Below are 21,002 nucleotides of genomic sequence, written 5' to 3' on the forward strand. Positions count from 1 at the left end.
TTTTTCAGTATTATCATCAATTTAATTTGATTCTTATAAATATATTCTGATTAACCCTAAACCATAACAACAATTTGATTAACAATTTAACATTAGGTGTGAATTAGGTATATGTGTGATAAAATGTAACAACCAAATTAACAAAGTTAATTGTTTACTAACACTTTTGTTTTCTTCTTACTCAGATTGTAATTAACTTTTTTTTTCCTTACCACCAACACAATTTCATTGATTTAGATGAAAAATTAAGGTAACAATTTAACAATCATCGTAAATTGTTAATTCTATTTGCTTCTTTACCAAGATAATTAATCAAATTCAGTGTGTAATACAAACTCTAATAAACACCAACCCAATCAATTTGTAATATTTGATTTAAACATTAAAATAAAAACTAAGTTTAATTGATTAACTTTGTTTCCCTCAATTAATTGTTTTGAATATGGATTATGATTGAAATTGAATGAACAATTTATTAATAGTTACAATTGAATGCACTTTTTTTTTAATTCAGTTTGTATATTATTCACAATCGGTTTCAATGTTTCAATCTTAATTAAGATTTGATTCTCATAAAAGGTAAATTTAAATCCAAGATAATCAAAGTTAATCACTTTAATCCATCAAATTGAATCTCATCGAGTTAATTTTTTTAAAATTAATCGTTTAAATAAAACAATTTAACCAATTAATTTGATTGCGAGCATAAAATAATTTTATTTCAATCAACTAATCATCATAATCATAATCATCATCAGTTTTTAATTGAATGTTGTTAAATTGTTTAAAAAAAAGGTGTGAGGTTGACAAAAAGTATCAACAACAATCAACAACAATTAACTAAATCATTTTATTAATAGAAACTAATGATTAGTTGATAATTAAATGAGTGATAAGTATGAGAATTGAATGAGTTAATTGAATGATAACAATTTAAAACTAAATCGTGAATGAATTTATATCAACATTGGGAATGAGATTGTTTTTAATTTGGTCAACAATTAACTATTCAAAATGTTAACTCTATCTATTGATTTAATTATGATTAATTCGTATCACGATTTGCTTTCTCACATTTAAATCAACATGATCACAATTAACTAATTGTTGTTGCATATTAACACTATTTACTTTAAGCAACAACAATAATTAGTGATTAAATTAGTAGATTAATTTGTTTTCACTTCTTTAATTTCTCAAAGAAAATGATTAACTTAATTGTTATATTAATAGTTAATCAAATCTCATAATAATACAAATCAATTTGATAATAATAATCAAAGTTAATTGTTGTGAATTAAAATTGATTCCCATGTGTAACTTTTTATTAATTTCCGAATCTTAATCATCTTTATGTTATTTTTAACTTAATCATGATTTTTGATTGTAATGATAAATGTAATGATCAGTTGATTGTTTAATCCAGCAAATCAATGAATTAATCAATTATTATTAACAATTCACGATCTTTTTTAAATAACAATTTAAATTTATCAGCATCAAATAGTTTGTGATTGTTTCATTATAAACAACAATCTAATTGGTGATCATAATTGATTTATAAATAATTAATGTGATCAAATCTTGTCCCAATAATTGATTGTCGTTCAATCCCTTCAAATGATTAACTTAATTGTTCACATAATAAAACATTGAAATCGTGAATAAAAAGACAGACAATTTACCGGAAATTAAATTGTTAACCAAAATCAAATCGTTGAAAGTGATTAGACTTCAACAATTTAAATCGTTTTTTATTATTAATAAACTGATAAGTTAATCAACTTTGACTTTTGCATATTAATCGTGATTAATTAACATGAACAATTTCTTAATACTAAATAACAATTGTAATGATCAGTAATCAGAAAACGACTAAAATTACAATTAACTTATCAATATTAATCAATCAGAACGTTGATAAAGTTTTAAAAAAAAGTTTGAGACACAATATGAAACGATTAACCGAATCAGTTATTAACAATTTAATCACAATCAATGATGTGAATATTGTTCATTATGATGAGTCTCACTTAATCACAATTAAGAATCAAAATTAGATGCAGACAGAAACAAAATGAGCAAAAAAAGTTCATTTTTTTCCCATTCTGATCAAGTGAAATCAGAAACTAACCTGTTGATTCAGTTCATGATAATTGATCATTGATTAACATGGAAAGATATAATTTCCTCTCATCATCCACTAGGTAAGGTCTTGAGACCCTTATAAGGTCATCATGATGGCCACACCTCGACTCTAATAGTAACAATCAGCAGCCATTTTGTTTTTCTAACTTGATCATGATTAGGGATTAGCTTGATTACGATAATGATGAAAAACGATCATGATGAGGATGAAAATTGTTGCTTCTGATGATTAGTTTAAACATTTTCCAGCCCCTTTTGACCGTAAATTAATTGCCGATAAATGAATCTACAATTTAACAATTTAATTGTGATCATTTAAATCATCCAACGTAAAAAAAATTCACCTTAACTTATAATCAACAATCAAACAATCATGGCAATGATTTATTTACTCTAAGCCTCTTTGTTTATCATCATAAAGATAAAAACAAAACAAACTAGACTATTAATAGTTAATTAGTTGATTGTAAATGATTAACAAATTGTTTCCATCTAAATTTTGATCGATTATCATTTTGAAATAATTGGTTCCCTCTCTGAGTCTTTCAATAGTAATAGTAGTTAGTTGATTGTCGACAGCAACAGCAAACAATTAGCGGAAAACTAAAGTCCATTAGATAATCATAATCATTTAAGACAAGCCGCGCCCGCGATCTAAAGATCGCGTTCAAATAAATTTAGTTAATTGATAATAAGAATAACTCTGCATTTAAATTACTGATATTTATTACCGAAAAAAGATGGTTAGCTCAAGATTGTCGAGTTCAGCTCAAACTGATGTAAGAAGCAAAGGAAACAAACATGGAGTTTATTGTAAAATTAAAATACTTAGAAATCAATCTCCTACGAAAAATTTAACTGCACGTTAATTTTTGAACGTTGTTCTGTTGAACGCAAGTTAAATATTAATCGCTGTTGTATTCCAAACAAAGATAGTCCATAATTGTTTCGAAAATAACATCATTTGTTTGACGGTCTATCTCTATACCATTTGAAACTCGGAAAACTAATTCAGTTGCCAATTCATTTAAATATTTTGTGATACTTGCAACAATCCAATAAGCATGGCCCTTATCAAAAACCATTAGGTCTTTAAGAATAATAGTTGGAGACATTCTAGGAATTTCACACTCATGAACATATAATATCGTACCATCTGTGATGAAAAACTTGTCCACAGTCAATAATCTCCACTGATAAATATAAAAATTGAGCTTACTCGAGCTCTGCGCAGGGAAAAAAATTAAAAATTCTTCGTTGAATAACGTCGGACTAATGTTTAAAAATGTTAAATTATATTGGCTTAATTATGTTAACGATTTGAGAGAAAAAAATTAATTTTCAACAAATAAATTGATAAAGTTGAAGATAATAAGATGAAAATTTTTGGAATGTTTTTACATCTTTTTCTGACTAATTAAATTACGCTGAATCTACCAATATACATATCATGAGTGACAGATGGATAGTTATCAAGTTATCACTAATTTTTATGTATTTATGCGGGAATGAGGTAAATCCACGTTAAAAGTTGATTAAAGTAAAATTATCTACTTTTATGGGATCGCAAGTATTTGAGTAGATTAAGAATGTTAAATAACGTCGGACTAATGTTTAAAAATGTTAAATTATATTGGCTTAATTATGTTAACGATTTGAGAGAAAAAAATTAATTTTCAACAAATAAATTGATAAAGTTGAAGATAATAAGATGAAAATTTTTGGAATGTTTTTACATCTTTTTCTGACTAATTAAATTACGCTGAATCTACCAATATACATATCATGAGTGACAGATGGATAGTTATCAAGTTATCACTAATTTTTATGTATTTATGCGGGAATGAGGTAAATCCACGTTAAAAGTTGATTAAAGTAAAATTATCTACTTTTATGGGATCGCAAGTATTTGAGTAGATTAAGAATGTTAAATAACGTCATGAAAATTGTGTGAGCATATGAAATCAATAATAAATTTTATTCATAGGGCGGTATTTTTTCAATGATTTCTAGATAAACTTCCAATGGAATCGAAATCCTCTGCTGATTTTTCTGTAAGGATTTATTAATTAATACCGATAACCATTTTAAAATGATCAGTTTGAACTTAAGCAATTGAGCTGGCAAAAAAGGATCAGTAATAACACATTTTGAGGCCAAAACAGATGAAAGCGTATCGCATGCATCCAATACTCTACTTTTCGAAATGCCATAAATTGATAAAAGTAGTGTAAAAAGTTCTATACACCTCGAATATAGAGAAGCTTCCAATCTGAATGATTCCTGTATTGACTGCGAGAAAAAAAACATTAGTATGATAATAGTTATTGAAGAGTTATGGTTCAGGATTACTTGAATATTACATTGTACTTTCAAAATGTCAAACATATATACTAAAAAATTTTGGATTCTGGATATATAGAATATTTTAAGCTATAATTTAATCATGAAAGGTATTCGAAGTTTATTCAATTTAAAGATACCCAATCCAAACTGAAGTACAACTAATCAGTGAGCACCTCTTTGTAAACAATATTTTTAGTTATATTATTAATAGTTTGTGAACGTGTTAAATTGTCGATTTTTATCTTAAGGTTTGTTTCTCCTGAAACTCTCGACATCGCAACGTACAATTGTCCATGTGAGAAAACTGGGGAAGGTAAATAGATACCAACTTTTGATAGTGTCTGTCCTTGTGCTTTATTAATAGTAACTGCGAAAGCTAATTTGATAGGAAATTGTTTTCTCTTAAATGAAAATGGCAATCTTGTATCTGATGGGATAAGATTTATTTTTGGCAAAAAAACAATATTTCCTGTATTAGCTCCTGTTAAAATCCTCAACTTCAAACTACGTTCAAACATTTCTATCACACTCAATCGTGTTCCATTTGTCAATCCATTGTCGAGATTTAGATTTCGTAACAGCATCACTATGGCACCTTTTTTAAGTTCAAGTTTATGTGGTGGTAAACCCGAAATTTGCAAGTTATCCAAAAATTCAGTTGGATAGTTGAAATTCGAATTATCATCACTATCTTCAATTGTGTTCAAGCTCAAATAGGTTTTTGACTCTCCACTCAACATACCAAGAATACGGTGATTGATATCATCACAATGGATATTCTTTGGACAAAGGATTGAACGTGATGAAAATCTATCAGGATTGCTAAGAAGCTCATTGACATCAGACCCAAAGACTTCTTGAACTATATCTGATGTCTGTGGAAGTACAATGCTTGGCGGTAATAAAACAACACCATATTGATTCGGATATGTTCCATCACCAATACTCAAAATTAAATCTCTAAAAGCTTGAGAGCTTTCAGCAGCTCTCATATTGTTTGTCAACTTCATAACTTTGAAATGTTGCCACAGAATCGATTTTTTTATGCAATTATTTATTGTTTCAGCCTTACCACCATTAACAACAACTGGCAATATTTGTCTGAAATCACCTCCAAATACGAATGTTTTACCACCAAAAGGCAATTGTATTCCAGTTATGTCTCTCAGCAAACTATCAACCACACTCAAAGCTCTTCCAGGAATCATCGAAGCTTCATCCCATATGAACAACTTCGCTTTTCTGAGAAGATCAGCCTCTTTTGACTGAACTGCAATTTTCGACACTGAAGTTTCAGTAAAATTTAGTGGTAATCCAAATCTCGAATGTGAAGTTCTACCACCTTTAAGTAAGGTTGCTGCCATTCCAGTCCAGGCAACAGGAATCACAGTTTCGTTAAGTCCAATCATCCAATCTATCAAGCAATTATAAATGAAAGTTTTGCCTGTGCCACCGGCACCATCTATGAAAATAATTCTATCGCAAGTGTGGACATCGAAAACAACAGATTTAATGTAATCAATGATAAGCCTTTGTTCAGAATTAGCCATAGATGAAATCCTCTCGGAATTTATTATTGCTATACGTCTTTCTGGCTCAGTGAATTGGGGATAAATAACTCTTTCAGATTCAACAGGAGGCAACCCAAAATCATTTAGGTTTTTTTGATGAACGTCTAATAAATTCTGTATAGCAATCAGAGTTTTGTTTCGTGCAATATTTTCCGAGAAATTTCTACGAAAATCCTCGGAAAGAACAGTGTAAAATTTCTCGAATAATGCATTAGCATTACTTGGACAGGAAAATACCAAAATATAAGTGAAAGTTTCTCTCAATTGAGGAGCAAATGCGAAATGAGACATTTCATTCAAACAACGATACCATTCAGAATCATCATCAACTAAACCTCTTGCTCTCGCAGCTTCCATGAATGTTGGATAAGTATTACCTTCAAAAGTACGTAAATCCTCAAATGATTTAGCTGATGCGACTCTCAATAAAAGTAGCCGTAATGCGTAGCGTTCTTGCTGTCTTGGGGATACGAACTGTAATCGACCAATTGTTTTACAATTTCTCTGTCTTTTTTTCCACATTTTGGTAGGTCTATCGAAAGAATAGAAAATAGGCATTTCGTAGTAGAAAGTCTGCGTGTCTTCTTGACTATTTGCTTCAAACCATGCAGTTAATTTGGTTTTCTTAACAGCATATGAAGCAGCTACATCAAGAGCATTATCTTCTGAAAATGTAACAAAGTTTTGGTGTGGCAAATGTACTGGAAGATCCTCAACAGCATGAGAATTGTAATGGAGGGGCAGTGCAAATAACCTGTATGCTGCTTCGGTTGAACCAACGTACCGGGACTTAAGGAAATTTGCTATCTCATCGTAGTCCACTCGGTCACCATTTTGCGTTACCTGAAAGTTTGATTGATCATATCCTTTGAAAAGATATTTGTGTAAATATTTAGTGGCCTGTACAGTGCAACAAATTTCAACATTTATGTGACAACGAAAATATTTCAATAGAAAAACATTATAAGGGACTACAAAAGAATTGTTTGCTTCAATAGTTCCATTCCTCAATAACACTGAGCGCCCATTATTTCTTCTCCGATAGAGAGGAAAACCTGAATCATCAGTATTTGTCGACTCTTGAAATGACTTTGGAAAGTTTTTGAGACATTTATTGTCCTTCATACATGGGCTATTCATATTGAATTGACCACACGGGCCATGAATCATGTGACTGCTGACTAATGAATACAGTAAAGGGTCTTGATTTGCACATGGAATTTCTGCACAAACCACTTTATCAATAATATCAGGTTGCCGCGGAGTGTAGTCATGATGTACCTTCAAAAGCATATGGACATGTGGTAATCCTCGCTTTTGGAATTCAATGACATGAATCAGTGATACTACAGGACCAAAAATTTTTTTTTTCATGATCAAATTCTTAAGTTCTTCTACTTTTCCTGCAAAGACTCGTACAACTATATCTGGCCTATCTTCTGGTTTCTCATTTGCCGCCATAGATAATGATATTTCCGGCCATTTTGGGTTGCACGTCATTGTTATGAAATAGTCAGGTTTACCAAAGTGCCTAACTATTGCCATTGCGTCTTGATACCTGTGCAACATATTTCTAGGACTACCTGAGAAAGAGGATGGCAAAATTTTCATGACACCTGCCCTGATACCTTCTGTCTCAGCTCGAGAGTTAATCACATCACAAAGTCCAGCGTACGTTTCAACACGTAGTTTATCTTGGTTTCTTCTTATCCAGTCTAATCTTGAACTTTCATGGCGACAATAATAATCAACGATAACTTGTTGTGTTAATTTTCCAGAATGTACAACAGCGTTGAACCAATCTGATCTCTCAAAAAGTCTGGAGCAGTTGAATTCCCTTACTGTAACTTTATTTCGTATAGATGTAGCTCTACTTGGATTATGTAAAATACAACTCTGCCAACCAGATTCCCCATGTGGCCATAGTAAAGGATAAGCCATTGGATCTAAGTGAGGACTCAAATACGGAACATGATTACAACCGTTCGTAGATTTAGGATAAACTCGCAGGCTTCTATTATTTGGAGGTGTTCCATCAGTTGTCTCAAAAACTGCAGCAATATCAAAAGAGGAAGGAATGTTTTCTGTGCGTAGATCACCATATTCTCGGTTGAAGAATTCGAATCCAAAGTCATCAAGGTTTTTACCTTGCATTCTTGCAAAATTTATCCTCACTTCATTCAAGTGACGATATCTTAGGGCATAAGGGTTATGATTCGCTAAATAACTGTGAATTGTTTCTAGTATAAGTGGTTGTAGTGTTGAATTTGCTGGATGTTGCATTCTGATAGCGTTTGCCTGTTCAGTGTCTAAGAAAAACAATTGACCACCCATATTTGTGCACTGAAGAGCGCTAATAAGATGATAAGTTTCTCCTGAAATTTTGAATAAGTAATTACTTCTTCCGATTGGTTTTTCAATAGTCGCACCAAAAGTAATGAAAGAAAATGTTGCATTGTATCTTCTCAAATTTAATCTGAAGGTTCTTGATTCTTTATGAATACCATTTAAAAGTTGTTCCAGAATAATAGGAAATTTCGTTTTTTGAACTGGAACTTTACCACTCTGACAACACTGCGTGAGATTTCCTTTGCACTCAAAATCGAAAAGCTTAGCAGAACAATATTGACAAATCCTAATTGTAGATCCGAGATTAGATTTCAAATCATCATTCAAATTACTACAGAAAGCAATCGTTGCTACAACACGAATGAGTGGAATTTGTGTGCATTGAACCTCGTAATAATTTCGATTGACTCGTCGTGAATTCTGTTGAGAAAAAGGTGTTCTTCTTTGTGAGCCTTTTTTCGGCCTTCCTGGCAGTCGTTTAGGCTTAATCATCGAGAAGATCAATGAACATGTTCAATATGATGAAAAGAGAATGTTAAATAACGTCGGATTAATGTTTAAAAATGTTAAATTATATTGGCTTAATTATGTTAACGATTTGAGAGAAAAAAATTAATTTTCAACAAATAAATTGATAAAGTTGAAGATAATAAGATGAAAATTTTTGGAATGTTTTTACATCTTTTTCTGACTAATTAAATTACGCTGAATCTACCAATATACATATCATGAGTGACAGATGGATAGTTATCAAGTTATCACTAATTTTTATGTATTTATGCGGGAATGAGGTAAATCCACGTTAAAAGTTGATTAAAGTAAAATTATCTACTTTTATGGGATCGCAAGTATTTGAGTAGATTAAGAATGTTAAATAACGTCGGACTAATGTTTAAAAATGTTAAATTATATTGGCTTAATTATGTTAACGATTTGAGAGAAAAAAATTAATTTTCAACAAATAAATTGATAAAGTTGAAGATAATAAGATGAAAATTTTTGGAATGTTTTTACATCTTTTTCTGACTAATTAAATTACGCTGAATCTACCAATATACATATCATGAGTGACAGATGGATAGTTATCAAGTTATCACTAATTTTTATGTATTTATGCGGGAATGAGGTAAATCCACGTTAAATGTTGATTAAAGTAAAATTATCTACTTTTATGGGATCGCAAGTATTTGAGTAGATTAAGAATGTTAAATAACGTCGGACTAATGTTTAAAAATGTTAAATTATATTGGCTTAATTATGTTAACGATTTGAGAGAAAAAAATTAATTTTCAACAAATAAATTGATAAAGTTGAAGATAAATGTTAATCAAGAATTGTACTATTTATTGAGTTAAGGATACCAGAGAATTACAGATAATGTCTGGTCACATAATCGAGCAGTATAAGAAACACAAAGTTGTGCGTTTCTTTGTCAATGGATATATTGTTCGCATTTCTTGTCTCATAGCATTCTTGTAAATATAAACCTATCAAACGTATATTCCAAAAACTCTGGCCTTTTTCATAAAAAACTAACCCGCGAGAAATGGCCTCCACAGAAAAAAAAGGCTCACGAATTTCATGAACAAATAGGATGCATCCGCCAATATGTGAGCCAATGCTAGTCAAATATTCTTCATCATTGGCTAAAAGTTGCCATTTTTCGATGTATATTATGATCTTTTCTGAATTCTGTTGAAGGATGAAAAAAGAATTTATGAGTGCAATAGCAAAAATATTGATGGAAAATCTAACTTGGATGAAAAAAGTAAAGTATGATTTCTGAATCTTATATATGTTACAATTCAAAATTAAATGGGGTTTTGCTCTTTCATTTTAGTACTACTTAGTCTACTTTTTGTTATCTGCCTGATGGTAACATCTTTGATCTGTATCAACAGTTTTCCTCTCAGCAAACTGTTTGGTTATTGTAGTTAACATATACGAAGATCACATCGAAGACAAAGGTGAATATCTGGGCATCAAGTACGATTTCAGAAAGTTTTGAGTCCGTATAATACAAATCGTAAGCTTGAAGAAGGTTCAAAACTTTTTTCATGTTCCAAAATCCAATGTTGTCCTCAAAAAACACGACATTTTCACTGTACATATTACACGTAATGTAAGTATTAACAGGTCTACAGATTGAATTTGAATATTTTACAGCCAAAATACCGTAATAATCTACTCCTAGGTAATCTAGAATTTCGCTTTCACTACAAATCAGTCTCCACATTTTGTAGAATATTTTTATCAACGAATATTCCTATTAAGAGTAATTTCTATTTTACTATCAAGTGTATCGGTTTAAAAGTATTGTAGGTAGGATTTATGATATGCTTAATCATTTGTCTGTTGACAAACGCAAATAAATTCAATTTTTACTCGTTTCTAGTCATCAAAACATTGAAGCATATCCATTGGCAAGTTCACTCAATAATTCAGATCCTGAGACAAATGATACAATGTTTTATTTTTAATGAACATTTTAACTTGTATCGAATGCCGATGAATTTGCATTGTAAATACATACGGTTTTTGCTGTTTCTAAGATGATTGATATAAAGCTTTTCTTTTCATATAGATCAACTCATAGCCATCTAAATGGTGATCACAGATAATCTTAATAAGATCAGACAACATGGACTTGAGCAAAAAATTTCGTTGCAGTGGAAAACTCGTAGAACTGATATTAGCTTGCATGAAACATAAGTAAACATAAATTGAACTTGCGATCAATACAGATAAAAATACCGACCATGGGCTGCTCTCTTATGACGATAAAAATTTTACATAAATATAAAAGAACTGAGGCTAAGATGTTGAACTCTGCTCGAACCTCTTTCCCTCTTTCTCTCTATCTTTCTTTCTCTCTTTGTCTCTTCTTCTCTTTCTATCTTTCACTCTTCGCTTGTTCTGGGCGTTCTGTTGGGCAGAAAAGATCTAAGTTGCACTTGCGCCCGATATCAACCGACCAAAGGCTACTCTCATAATCTGATGAATAGTTTTTATCTTTTTCTCGTGTCCTTTTTCGCTTTTTCTGATTGATTCATTTTCATTTTTAACTCTCTTTCTCACTTCCACTCTCTTTCTCTCTTCCACTCTCTTCCTCTCTTCCACTCTCTTTCTTTCTTCCACTCTTTTTCTCTCTTCCGCTTTCTTTTTCTTTTTTTCAACCTCTTTCACCTTCTCTCTTTCTTTTCATCACTTCACTCTTTCACTCTCTTTCTTCCACCTCTTCTCTCTTCCACCTCTTCTCTTTCCACTCTCTCTCTTCCACTCTTTCTCTCTCTTCCACCTCTTCTTCCACCTTCTCATTCTCTCTTCCACTCTTTTCTCTTCCACCTTCTCATTCTCTCTCTTTCAGCCTTTGACTCTTTCTCTCTTTGTTTGTCTTATTCCTCTCAGAGAAAAAAGAGCGAGTAGCATCTTCATCACATTTATGACCAACATCATAAGCAAAAGACTAAGAAACGCGAATGAAAATATCGAATTAAAAAAACTTTTCGTAAGTTCTAGTGGAAAAAGTTCTAAGTTGCACTTGTGGCCGATATTAACCGACTAAGAAGCTACCCTCTAATTCTAATAAATATTTTTTTTCAAAAGAAAAAGTACTGACGGTACTACTTCGACCACTACTTGCTCTCTTTCTCTTTTTCTCACTCTTTCATTCTCTTTTGACTTTGACTCTTACTTTCTCTCTCTCACTTTCTCTCTCCCACTTTCTCTCTGTAGCCTCTCTCGCTTTGTTTTCATGATATTCTTCTGAGAAGAAAAAGAAAGTATCATCTTCATCTCAATGACGATCAGCATCGTCATCAAAAGTTGATGAAACTTGCATAGAGAAATCAAATGAGAGGAACATATCTTTTCTTATACAGTATCTCTATCAACTTTCGCTTTGAGAACGGGTAAATATAATTTTTAACTTGATATGAATGTGCTAACTTAAGAAATAATGCAAAGCATTTTGGAAAATCAAGATTTTTGCCACTAAGAGTAAAGGATTAGCAATCTATTTCGATTTTGCTTCATTGTTTTAGAAGAAAGTTCAGAGTTAAATTTGAGTTCGTTATAAGCCGAACAAAGGTTAATTTCTTATTCCAATGGAAATTTTGATAAAAAAAGTATTCAGGCTACGACGTTTACCTCTACTTGATAGTCTCTCTTTCTTTCACTTTCAAACAAAAATTTATTCAAAGCAAGAACATCACATATCATAAAATAAGATGTTTGTATAATTGACTTACAATTGTTATAGTGACATAATGTTGAAGCTTAATCCGAAAGAAATTAGTTTGGCAAGTAGATTGGTCAAAACTTTTATATCTACTGGACTTTGATCAAGTTGTCTTATTAAAATCAGCTATTTGTTTGAACAGTTTGATGAAGTGGGTGAGATTTAATCAGATTTGACTTAACCGAAGTCGAATGTTACAAATGACCAACAAATTACACATAAACAAATCGAGACAAAACTTTTGATAAAGTGATCGACCCAAAGAGAAGCAATTAGTTTATATAACACAAAAGTATACGTGTATTTTAAATTAAAATCCTTATGATTATTTGATTTTGTCGAATTGTAATTATTGATCATAATTACTTAAAGAGAATTAGTATCTGGTTAAAGTGAGGCAAGGATAAAGATGATGAAAAAAGAAACTTAAGTTTATGTCAAGGATAATTTGAATAGATTCTAGACCTTTCTTAAATTGTGTCCAAAATGTAACTCTTTGTCTCTTTGTCTCTTTTCTTCACTCTCTTTTCACTCTTTCACCTTCTCTCTTTCTTTTCATCACTTCACTCTTTCACTCTCTTTCTTTCTTCCACCTCTTCTTCTTCCACTCTCTTCTCTTTTCCACTCTCTCTTCTTTCTTCCACTCTCTTCTCTTTTCCACTCTCTTTCTTCCACCTCTTCTCTTCCACCTTCTCATTTTCTCTTCCACTCTTCTCTCTTCCACTCCTTTATCTCTTCCACTCTCTTCTCTCTTCCACCTTCTCATCTCTCTCTTCAGCCTTTGACTCTCTCTCTTTGTTTGTCTTATTCTCTCAGAGAAAAAAGAGCAGTAGCATCTTCATCACATTTATGACCAACATCATAAGCAAAAGACTAAGAAACGCGAATGAAAATATCGAATTAAAAAAACTTTTCGTAAGTTCTAGTGGAAAAAGTTCTAAGTTGCACTTGTGGCCGATATTAACCGACTAAGAAGCTACCCTCTAATTCTAATAAATATTTTTTTTCAAAAGAAAAAGTACTGACGGTACTACTTCGACCACTACTTGCTCTCTTTCTCTTTTTCTCACTCTTTCATTCTCTTTTGACTTTGACTCTTTCTCTCTCTCTTTCTCTCTTTCTCTCTTCCACTCTTTCTCTCTTCCTCTCTCTTTCTCTCTGTAGCCTCTCGCTTTGTTTTCATGATATTCTTCTGAGAAAAAGAAAGTATCATCTTCATCTCAATGACGATCAGCATCGTCATCAAAAGTTGATGAAACTTGCATAGAGAAATCAAATGAGAGGAAATTATCTTTTCTTATACAGTATCTCTATCAACTTTCGCTTTGAGAACGGGTAAATATAATTTTTAACTTGATATGAATGTGCTAACTTAAGAAATAATGCAAAGCATTTTGGAAAATCAAGATTTTTGCCACTAAGAGTAAAGGATTAGCAATCTATTTCGATTTTGCTTCATTGTTTTAGAAGAAAGTTCAGAGTTAAATTTGAGTTCGTTATAAGCCGAACAAAGGTTAATTTCTTATTCCAATGGAAATTTTGATAAAAAAAGTATTCAGGCTACGACGTTTACCTCTACTTGGATAGTCTCTCTCTCTTTCTTTCACTTTCAAACAAAAAATTTATTCAAAGCAAGAACATCACATATCATAAAATAAGATGTTTGTATAATTGACTTACAATTGTTATAGTGGACATAATGTTGAAGCTTAATCCGAAAGAAATTAGTTTGGCAAGTAGATTGGTCAAAACTTTTATATCTACTGGACTTTGATCAAGTTGTCTTATTAAAATCAGCTATTTGTTTGAACAGTTTGATGAAGTGGGTGAGATTTAATCAGATTTGACTTAACCGAAGTCGAATGTTACAAATGACCAACAAATTACACATAAACAAATCGAGACAAAACTTTTGATAAAGTGATCAACCCAAAGAGAAGCAATTAGTTTATATAACACAAAAGTATACGTGTATTTTAAATTAAAATCCTTATGATTATTTGATTTTGTCGAATTGTAATTATTGATCATAATTACTTAAAGAGAATTAGTATCTGGTTAAAGTGAGGCAAGGATAAAGATGATGAAAAAAGAAACTTAAGTTTATGTCAAGGATAGTTTGAATAGATTCTAGACCTTTCTTAAATTGTGTCCAAAATGTAACTCTTTGTCTCTTTGTCTCTTTTTCTCTTTCACTCTCTTTTTCACTCTTTCACCTTCTCTCTCTTTCCTTTTCATCACTTCACTCTTTCACTCTCTTTCTTTTCCACTCTCTTCTTCTTCCACTCTTCTTCTTCCACTCTTCTCTTCCACCTCTTCTCTTCCACCTCTTCTTTTCCACTCTCTTCTCTTCCACCTCTTACTCTCTTCCACTCTCTCTCTTCCACCTTCTCATCTCTCTCTTCAGCCTTTGACTCTTTCTCTTTGTTTGTCTTATTCCTCCTCAGAGAAAAAGAGCGAGTAGCATCTTCATCACATTTATGACCAACATCATAAGCAAAAGACTAAGAAACGCGAATGAAAATATCGAATTAAAAAAACTTTTCGTAAGTTCTAGTGGAAAAAGTTCTAAGTTGCACTTGTGGCCGATATTAACCGACTAAGAAGCTACCCTCTAATTCTAATAAATATTTTTTTTCAAAAGAAAAAGTACTGACGGTACTACTTCGACCACTACTTGCTCTCTTTCTCTTTTTCTCACTCTTTCATTCTCTTTTGACTTTGACTCTTACTTTCTCTCTCTCACTTTCTCTCTGTAGCCTCTCTCGCTTTGTTTTCATGATATTCTTCTGAGAAGAAAAAGAAAGTATCATCTTCATCTCAATGACGATCAGCATCGTCATCAAAGTTGATGAAACTTGCATAGAAATCAAATGAGAGGAAATTATCTTTCATACAGTATCTCTATCAACTTTCGCTTTGAGAACGGGTAAATATAATTTTAACTTGATATGAATGTGCTAACTTAAGAAATAATGCAAAGCATTTTGGAAAATCAAGATTTTTGCCACTAAGAGTAAAGGATTAGCAATCTATTTCGATTTTGCTTCATTGTTTTAGAAGAAAGTTCAGAGTTAAATTTGAGTTCGTTATAAGCCGAACAAAGGTTAATTTCTTATTCCAATGGAAATTTTGATAAAAAAAGTATTCAGGCTACGACGTTTACCTCTACTTGGATAGTCTCTCTCTTTCACTTTCAAACAAAAAATTTATTCAAAGCAAGAACATCACATATCATAAAATAAGATGTTTGTATAATTGACTTACAATTGTTATAGTGGACATAATGTTGAAGCTTAATCCGAAAGAAATTAGTTTGGCAAGTAGATTGGTCAAAACTTTTATATCTACTGGACTTTGATCAAGTTGTCTTATTAAAATCAGCTATTTGTTTGAACAGTTTGATGAAGTGGGTGAGATTTAATCAGATTTGACTTAACCGAAGTCGAATGTTACAAATGACCAACAAATTACACATAAACAAATCGAGACAAAACTTTTGATAAAGTGATCGACCCAAAGAGAAGCAATTAGTTTATATAACACAAAAGTATACGTGTATTTTAAATTAAAATCCTTATGATTATTTGATTTTGTCGAATTGTAATTATTGATCATAATTACTTAAAGAGAATTAGTATCTGGTTAAAGTGAGGCAAGGATAAAGATGATGAAAAAAGAAACTTAAGTTTATGTCAAGGATAATTTGAATAGATTCTAGACCTTTCTTAAATTGTGTCCAAAATGTAACTCTTTGTCTCTTTGTCTCTTTTTCTCTTTCACTCTCTTTTTCACTCTTTCACCTTCTCTCTCTTTCTTTTTCATCACTTCACTCTTTCACTCTCTTTCTCTTTTCCACTCTCTTTCTTTCTTCCACTCTCTTTCTTTCTTCCACTCTCTTTCTCTCTTCCACTCTCTTTCTCTCTTCCACCTTCTCATTTTCTCTCTTCCACTCTCTTTCTCTCTTCAACCTTCTCATTCTCTCTCTCTCTCTTTCAGCCTTTGACTCTTTCTCTCTTTGTTTGTCTTATTCCTCTCAGAGAAAAAAGAGCGAGTAGCATCTTCATCACATTTATGACCAACATCATAAGCAAAAGACTAAGAAACGCGAATGAGAATGTCGAATTACAAAACTTACGTTAGTTTTAGGGAAAAATGTTTTAAGTTGAACTTGTCTCTTTTTCTCTCTTCCTCTTTCTCTTTCACTCTCTTCTCTTTTCCACTCTCTTTCTTCCTCTCTTTCTTTCTTCCTCTTTTCTCTCTTCACTTTCTTTCTCTTTTTCCAACCTCTTTCACCTTCTCTCTCTTTCTTTTCATCACTTCACTCTTTCCTCTCTTTCTTCCTCTCTTTCTCACTTCCACTCTCTTTCTCTTCCACTCTCTTTCTCTTCCTCTCTTACTCTCTTCCTCTCTTTCTCTTTCCTCTCTTTCTTTCTTTCACTCTCGCTCTCTTTTCCTCTCTCTTTCTCTCTCTCTCTTTCTCTCTCTTTCTCTCTTCCTCTCTTTCTCTCTTCCACCTTCTCATTTTCTCTCTTTCAGCCTTTGACTCTTTCTCTTTGTTTGTCTTATTCCTCTCAGAGAAAAAAGAGCGAGTAGCATCTTCATCACATTGATGACCAACATCATAAGCAAAAGACTAAGAAACGCGAATATGAATGTCGAATTACAAAACTTACGTTAGTTTTAGGGAAAAAAGTTTTAAGTTGAACTTGTCTCTTTTTCTCTCTTCCACTCTCTTTCTCTTTTCCACTCTCTTTCTCTTTTCCACTCTCTTTCTTTCTTCCACTCTCTTTCTTTCTTCCACTCTCTTTCTCTCTTCCACTCTCTTTCTCTCTTCCACCTTCTCATTTTCTCTCTTCCACTCTCTTTCTCTCTTCCACCTTCTCATTCTCTCTCTCTCTCTTTCAGCCTTTGACTCTTTCTCTCTTTGTTTGTCTTATTCCTCTCAGAGAAAAAAGAGCGAGTAGCATCTTCATCATATTGATGACCAACATCATAAGCAAAAGACTAAGAAACGCGAATGAGAATGTCGAATTACAAAACTTACGTTAGTTTTAGGGAAAAAAGTTTTAAGTTGAACTTGTCTCTTTTTCTCTCTTCCACTCTCTTTCTCTTTTCCACTCTCTTTCTCTTTTCCACTCTCTTTCTTTCTTCCACTCTCTTTCTTTCTTCCACTCTTTTTCTCTCTTCCACTTTCTTTCTCTTTTTTCCAACCTCTTTCACCTTCTCTCTCTTTCTTTTTCATCACTTCACTCTTTCACTCTCTTTCTTTCTTCCACTCTCTTTCTCACTTCCACTCTCTTTCTCTCTTCCACTCTCTTTCTCTCTTCCACTCTCTTACTCTCTTCCACTCTCTTTCTCTTTTCCACTCTCTTTCTTTCTTCCACTCTCGCTCTCTTTTCCTCTCTCTTTCTCTCTTCCACTCTCTTTCTCTCTTCCACTCTCTTTCTCTCTTCCACTCTCTTTCTCTCTTCCACCTTCTCATTTTCTCTCTTCCACTCTCTTTCTCTCTTCCACCTTCTCATTCTCTCTCTCTTTCAGCCTTTGACTCTTTCTCTCTTTGTTTGTCTTATTCCTCTCAGAGAAAAAAGAGCGAGTAGCATCTTCATCACATTTATGACCAACATCATAAGCAAAAGACTAAGAAACGCGAATGAAAATATCGAATTAAAAAAACTTTTCGTAAGTTCTAGTGGAAAAAGTTCTAAGTTGCACTTGTGGCCGATATTAACCGACTAAGAAGCTACCCTCTAATTCTAATAAATATTTTTTTTCAAAAGAAAAAGTACTGACGGTACTACTTCGACCACTACTTGCTCTCTTTCTCTTTTCTCACTCTTTCATTCTCTTTTGACTTTGACTCTTTCTCTCTCTCTTTCAGCCTTTGACTCTTTCTCTCTCTCTTTCAGCCTTTGACTCTCTCTCTTTGTTTGTCTTATTCCTCTCAGAGAAAAAAGAGCGAGTAGCATCTTCATCACATTTATGACCAACATCATAAGCAAAAGACTAAGAAACGCGAATGAGAATATCAAATTAAAAAGTTTTTCGTTAGTTTTATGGAAAAGTTTTAAGTTGAACTTGTCTCTTTTCTCTTTCACTCTCTTTCACTTTCAAACAAAAATTTATTCAAAGCAAGAACATCACATATCATAAAATAAGATGTTTGTATAATTGACTTACAATTGTTATAGTGACATAATGTTGAAGCTTAATCCGAAAGAAATTAGTTTGGCAAGTAGATTGGTCAAACTTTATATCTACTGGACTTTGATCAAGTTGTCTTATTAAAATCAGCTATTTGTTTGAACAGTTTGATGAAGTGGGTGATTTAATCAGATTTGACTTAACCGAAGTCGAATTTACAAATGACCAACAAATTACATAAACAAATCGAGACAAAACTTTTGATAAAGTGATCGACCCAAAGAAACAATTAGTTTATATAACACAAAAGTATACGTGTATTTTAAATTAAAATCCTTATGATTATTTGATTTTGTCAATTGTAATTATTGATCATAATTACTTAAAGAGAATTAGTATCTGGTTAAAGTGAGGCAAGGATAAAGATGATGAAAAAGTAACTTAAGTTTATGTCAAGGATAATTTGAATAGATTCTAGACCTTTCTTAAATTGTGTCAAAATGTAACTCTTTGTCACTTTGTCTCTTTTCTCACTCTTTCATTCTCTTTTGACTTTGACTCTTTCTCTTTGTTTGTCTTATTCCTCTCAGAAAAAGAGCGAGTAGCATCTTCATCACATTTATGACCAACATCATAAGCAAAGACTAAGAAACGCGAATGAAAATATCGAATTAAAAACTTTTCGTAAGTTCTAGTGGAAAAGTTCTAAGTTGCACTTGGCCGATATTAACCGACCAAGAAGCTACCCTCTAATTCTAATAAATATTTTTTCAAAAGAAAAGTACTGACGGTACGACTTCGACTACTACTTGCTCTCTTTCTCTTTTCACTCTTTCATTCTCTTTTGACTTTGACTCTTTCTCTCTTGTTTGTCTTATTCCTCTCAGAAAAAGAGCGAGTAGCATCTTCATCACATTGATGACCAACATCATAAGCAAAGACTAAAAACGCGAATGAAAATATCGAATTAAAAACTTTTCGTAAGTTCTAGTGGAAAAGTTCTAAGTTGCACTTGGCCGATATTAACCGACTAGAAGCTACCCTCTAATTCTAATAAATATTTTTTCAAAAGAAAAGTACTGACGGTACTACTGACCACTACTTGCTCTCTTTCTCTTTCCTCTCTTTCTCTCTCTCTTTCTCTCTTCACCTTCTCTCTCTTTCTTTTCATCACTTCACTCTTTCACTCTCTTTCTTTCTTCCTCTCTTTCTCACTTCCTCTCTTTCTCTCTTCCTCTCTTTCTCTTCACTCTCTTTCTTCCACTCTCTTTCTCTTTCCACTCTCTTTCTTCTTCCACTCTCTTTCTCTCTCTTTCTCTCTTCCTCTCTTTCTCTCTTCACTCTCTTTCTCTCTTCCTCTCTTTCTCTTCCACCTTCTCATTTTCTCTCTTCCACTCTCTCTCTTCCACCTTCTCATTCTCTCTCTCTCTTTCAGCCTTTGACTCTTTCTCTCTTTGTTTGTCTTATTCCTCTCAGAAAAAGAGCGAGTAGCATCTTCATCATTTATGACCAACATCATAAGCAAAGACTAAGAAACGCGAATGAAAATATCGAATTAAAAAAACTTTTCGTAAGTTCTAGTGGAAAAAGTTCTAAGTTGCACTTGTGGCCGATATTAACCGACTAAGAAGCTACCCTCTAATTCTAATAAATATTTTTTTTCAAAAGAAAAAGTACTGACGGTACGACTTCGACTACTACTTGCTCTCTTTCTCTTTTTCTCACTCTTTCATTCTCTTTTGACTTTGACTCTTACTTTCTCTCTCTCACTTTCTCTCTCTCACTTTCTCTCTGTAGCCTCTCTCGCTTTGTTTTCATGATATTCTTCTGAGAAGAAAAAGAAAGGATCATCTTCATCTCAATGACGATCAGCATCGTCATCAAAAGTTGATGAAACTTGCATAGAGAAATCAAATGAGAGGAAATTATCTTTTCTTATACAGTATCTCTATCAACTTTCGCTTTGAGAACGGGTAAATATAATTTTTAACTTGATATGAATGTAATAACTTAAGAAATAATGCAAAGCATTTTGGAAAATCAAGATTTTTGCCACTAAGAGTAAAGGATTAGCAATCTATTTCGATTTTGCTTCATTGTTTTAGAAGAAAGTTCAGAGTTAAATTTGAGTTCGTTATAAGCCGAACAAAGTTAATTTCTTATTCAATGAAATTTTGATAAAAAGTATTCAGGCTACGACGTTT

General features: G+C 32.3%; 1 protein-coding gene across 1 annotated transcript; it reads right to left on the bottom strand.

The window, feature by feature from the left end:
- Positions 1-4,652: 4,652 nt before the first annotated feature.
- LOC128385852 (uncharacterized) lies at positions 4,653-8,399 on the bottom strand. Its single transcript, XM_053344777.1, has one exon. The coding sequence runs from the start codon at positions 8,397-8,399 to the stop codon at positions 4,653-4,655; it is 3,747 nt and encodes a 1,248-aa protein (XP_053200752.1).
- Positions 8,400-21,002: the final 12,603 nt, after the last annotated feature.

This window comes from Panonychus citri, unplaced genomic scaffold, assembly GCF_014898815.1.
Source record: "Panonychus citri isolate SS breed McGregor unplaced genomic scaffold, ASM1489881v1 Contig00053, whole genome shotgun sequence".
Lineage (NCBI taxonomy): Eukaryota > Metazoa > Arthropoda > Arachnida > Trombidiformes > Tetranychidae > Panonychus > Panonychus citri.

Excerpts from the sequence above, each read along its gene's own strand:
- LOC128385852 (XM_053344777.1), bottom strand. The coding sequence starts at position 8,399 with ATGGGTGGTCAATTGTTTTTCTTAGACACTGAACAGGCAAACGCTATC.